The sequence below is a fragment of the Poecilia latipinna genome, unplaced genomic scaffold (assembly GCF_001443285.1).
Source record: "Poecilia latipinna isolate Pla-1442-1.1 unplaced genomic scaffold, P_latipinna-1.0 Scaffold135, whole genome shotgun sequence".
In the NCBI taxonomy this organism is placed as follows: domain Eukaryota; kingdom Metazoa; phylum Chordata; class Actinopteri; order Cyprinodontiformes; family Poeciliidae; genus Poecilia; species Poecilia latipinna.
Window position 1 is genome coordinate 419,465 of NW_015112751.1, and position 4,766 is coordinate 424,230.

A 4,766-nucleotide genomic window follows, 5' to 3' on the forward strand; every position below is an offset into this window, starting at 1 on the left:
CTGGTGTTTATAGAACATGTAGTACTTTCTCAGATTTCAGATTTCTTGTCAAGTTGTAGGTTTTGCTGGAGAAAAAAAATAAATAAACAGACAAAACATGAAAATGTCAAAGCATTCCTTCAGTGGAGCTCTCAGCCACCACTGTCCTCCCCACGAAGCTTCCCCTTCTAATCTCTCTCGTATCCGTCTGCTGATCTGTCTGGACTCACCTTGGCATCGCAGAGTCTCAGGAAGTCGACAGAGAGGTATGCTTTAATGCCATCGATGGCTCCAGGCAGAGTTACTCCACGGAGCAGCAGCACAGTCAGGACCACATAGGGCATGGTGGCTGTGATCCACACAACCTTAAAGAGCCACATGGCATACATGCTCATCACTTGCGGATAACCCAAACCTTTACAGACAGAGCAAATAAAAGCTGGCACACAAGAGTAATAAAGCTTTTAGGTCCTTAGCTTCACAATTTTATGAACTCCAGACTCGAGATGGTTGGAAACATTTCCATGTTTCTTTTGTTTTACCAATGTGTGCCATATGTCGTACCTTGCCTGAGGTCTTGACTCCCTTCCAGAGACTAAAGTAGAGCAGAATGATCACAACAGCCAGACAGGAAGTCAACTGCCAGCGTGGACGTCCAAGATCATCAATACCATTGCTGTCTTGAATATGGAGGACCGCTCGTCTGGGAAACGGAACATCCAGTTTAGGAACACGACCACTCCCACAGTCACCAGCTCTATATCATGTTTTTCCACTGTGCCAAATGCAGAAATCCTAAAAAGCCTCTAAATCGAAGAAGTTTCTTCGATTTAGAGGCATTTGTCACCTTTCTTCTAAGGTGACAAATGTGAAAGGCAGCTACCCAACATATAACCTGATTTTTTTTTTTTTTACTAAAATGTTAAGCAGCAATCAAAGTACTGGAAATTACCACCATCGGAAATTACCACCATCCACCAACCAATACGACATTTGACTACTTTGGAGACTAAATGAGGGTCAGACAAGACACAAGTAAAATATTGTTGTTTTCTAACAAAGTCACGTTTAATTAAATTTAGACTTTGAGTAAATTTTTGAATGTGTTGAGAACTCCGCAGAGAATTTATTTTCTGACAACAGGTGCTGAGAGAAATTCAGTGGAACACTGCGGAATACCAATATCTAAAGAAACCAATGTCTGGATTTGATGGCTCACTAAGTGAGGTTCATTGCTGAACAATAGATCACATAAGACTATAGTATATTTGTGCAGATGGCATGGATCTGCACAAATAAGAGTTTTTAACAGTTGTTAAAAAAAAAAGAAAAATCAGGCATTTTATAAAAAATGCATGCTGAAACATCAATGGATTACTCATAAAATTAACAGATTTTATGGTGTACATTCACACTTGATTGTACACTACTGTATTACACACATCACCTGAAAATATGCATTTTGAGATAGTATTTTTTTATACTTCGGTTTAAGCCTTCAATCAACGCAAATGTTAAAAGAGAGACCAATACCATTTTTTGAGCGGTTGTGGTCAAATTGTTTGCAGGTGGCTCAGTGAAAATAGCACACTGCCACTTCACACACAGCTATCAGGGATGAAGAGCTTTGCCTGTCACAACAGAACGACCCCCTGCAAGCTGAAACAGAGGACACCTGCTCAGCTTTATAATGAAGGAGGTAATATCCGCTAAATAAAACTTCAGGATATCATATGTAACGTTGTCCTGTGGTTATACTGACTATTGTCCATCCATTCCATTATCCAACAAGCTGAAACAAAGGACACCTGCTTAGCTTTATAATGAAGGAGGTAATATCAGTACATGATATAGCACATGACGTTGTCCTCCGAGTACGCTAACTATCGTCCATCCATTGTCCAACATGCTTATCCTTACGAGGCAAGAGGCGGACACCCTGGACAGGGTCGCCAATCCATCGCAGATGCTGACTGTCAGTAAACCCTTAAGTTTAGTTAGGTTTAAGGGAGGAAAAATATGTTTGAATCCAGCAAATTAGATGAGCAGGTCAACTAAGCTTACTCAAAGTACTCCTGAGCAGGCGTGGCTTTGTAAATGTCACCGATGGAGCTGTTGTCGGCCCAGTCTGAGCAGTTTGGGCTGTTCCAGGTGTTGTTGCAGTGGACCCATGGGAGCTCGTGGGTGAATGAGGAGAAGAGGTAAAACAGCGCCCAGGAGATGATGACATTATAGTAGAAACCAACATAAAGGGAAATGAGAATCACTGTGAAGCCAACACCTGCAGGGGGCAGAATGGTAGACATTACACTCATTATGTAGAGTATGGTTAGACAACAAATGAATATACATTTAAAAACATATTACAATAAACGCTTGACCAATATCAATAGATAATACATCTGATAGAATGTCCAATATATACAATATTCACTTTATTACAATCCAGAACAGCATAGCATTCTGGGAGATGTAGGCAGAAGAAAGACTTTATCCGCTCAACCTCTCATGGCTAGCTAACAAAATGTAATCCAATTTGGGATTAGTTAAAGTTTTACAACATTGTTATTTATATTGAGCCCCTTTACTCTGATCAGTTTAACTAATTCTCTCTTTAAAGATCTCACAGTAGGAATATAAGTTCTTAAATGTTCCTATGAAGTTTATTTTAGACATGCAGGTAGTAGTAAGCTTTCTTGAAATTTATTCTACAAAATTAATAAATGTTTTGTATATTTTAAAATATTTCTGAGCATATATTCATCTCTTAAATATGCCTGCGGTCTACAACAACAACAACCAAAAACTGAACTTTTAAATTCAAACGCTTTATGCCTTAATTATCAGCACATCTGCCCTTTTCCTAAATCTGAAGCAGTGTCCAGTCTTCTAAGGCTGCAGTTAATTGTTGACCTTTGCTAAGAAGCCTGACCACAACTGGAGTTTATTGATATCTTTGTAACGTGGATGTGATATTTGTCCACAGAGCGAACCCTCTTATTAGCACCGCGTGATGCCGTGCTATCTCTCAATCACCGGTTTTCGCTTCTTTTCTTCAAACGCATTGATCCTGAGAGGAAACCAGCTTGCTGATCAGAATAATTACTGTCAATACGGGCATGCGTACGTGCATTTGAATAATTACTGTTATCCCCCTGCAGCGAGAGAAGCGTGTTATTAGAACGTCAACATACACAGTGTGCTCCCTGACAGGGGGCCCACACTCTTAGACAGACATACTGTAGATAGAAGCGTGCACACTGCGGGAAACATTTAGTAATACGAGACAGAAAACCGAACACTGTGAAGCGACAAATGCTCCGCCGAGCACATCCGAATACAAAGCAAGGAACTGAAACATAAATTTAAATCATTTTCTTCAAATTACAAAAGAAAACTTCCTGAAAATGAATAAGAATGAGACCACAAGAGACTGAACAAAGATAAAGGGTTATAAAGAGCACAAAACCACAAACATCTTTATTTTTTTCTTTCAACCTATGACTGGGATCAAAAACAAAAAAACAAGTCCAAATGCTTGCGTCTCCATTAGTGTGTGTTTGAATTGGCATTCTCCTAAAACTGCGCTTTGCTCAACGATGTGTCGAAAGGTACTCAGGGAGAGAGAGCGTGTCAGCCAGCATCACCCCAATTGGACAATCATGGAAGGAGTCTAAAAGCCCAATTTTCATTTGCTTTCCATCTGAGTGGCAACAGAACCTGATGTTCTGGGGGATAAATAATGCCTGTCGCTGCTCAACGAGGAGACAGGCGGACAAAAGAGACTGGCATGTGGACAGGCAGGCATGTGGGCAGACACACAGAAAGCTAAACATGCAGATTTCAAGAGGGGGGTTGTCAAACAGGAATGCAGGCAAATGGACATGCAGGAAGAAAAAAGAAAAGCTAACATAATCACAAACATTTTTATTGTGCCAAGTGCAAATGATCCTGCACCAACAAGAGTTAGAAAAGGATTTGAAATTTAAATTGAGTGTTTATTTTCTCTTTTAAGACCAAGGTGTTGAATAGAAAACATTGGAAGAGATTAAACTAACACGGGGATGATAGTTCAGCTGAGGACATCATGGTGTCTGGGTACTTTAATCTGAAGTTAAAGTAATGACCATTTAATTCTGAGGAGAGTGACCAAACATAGAAGTCCTTTCTATATCTTGGCTGCTGAAGAAGAGCCGGAGCCACAGAGCCAAAGACTGTTCTGCACATGGGGACCAACCCGTTAGCCCCGCAACATGTGGCTTCAAATTGCACTCCTCTCACCAGCTGGGTTTGGGACCCCAAAGACAAAGATAAAGACAAAGACCAAGGCAAAGATGAAGATAAAGACAAAGGCAAAGATGAAGAACTGATGTGTTCCTTCCGTGAGACCAGCTCGTCTACATCTCGATGGACCAGAAAGATCGTGAGACGAGGAGAAAGGAGCTACAGAGCTGCAAGACAAGAAGCTGAGGACCGCTACGCGCATGAGGAAGTTATCCTGAGGCCCGAGACCTGCCGCTCTAAGTCAGTACTCTTTCCTGCCAGCACCCAAGACCTGTGTGACCTCACCATCGAAGCGGAGACAAAAGCTCATCAGACCTGCAGGGACAGCTGCCCTCATCTATCAGTGCTGTGAGCCTTGTGCTGCTGCAACACGTCCTTCATCAGGCCAGTTCTGGGGTTCAAGATGCCAACCTCTGTCCATCTCTCTCAAAGTTTCCCTTTTTTAGTTTACAGTGTCAGCATTAGGGAAAGATAGATTAGCTTATTGATTTTACTTATTTGAT

The 4,766-nt window shown here is 41.2% G+C and overlaps 1 protein-coding gene across 2 annotated transcripts in view; it reads right to left on the reverse strand.

Moving 5' to 3' along the window:
• Window positions 1-4,766, reverse strand: part of slc6a3 (solute carrier family 6 member 3) — a 23,808-nt gene that overhangs the window by 11,909 nt on the left and 7,133 nt on the right. For both annotated transcript variants that reach the window (XM_015028792.1, XM_015028793.1), the window contains 3 exons: window positions 2,044-2,260; window positions 544-682; window positions 210-344 (listed from right to left, as the gene is read on the reverse strand). In XM_015028792.1, coding sequence (XP_014884278.1) covers window positions 210-344; window positions 544-682; window positions 2,044-2,260 — 491 coding nt within the window. The remainder of the gene's footprint in view (window positions 1-209; window positions 345-543; window positions 683-2,043; window positions 2,261-4,766) is intronic.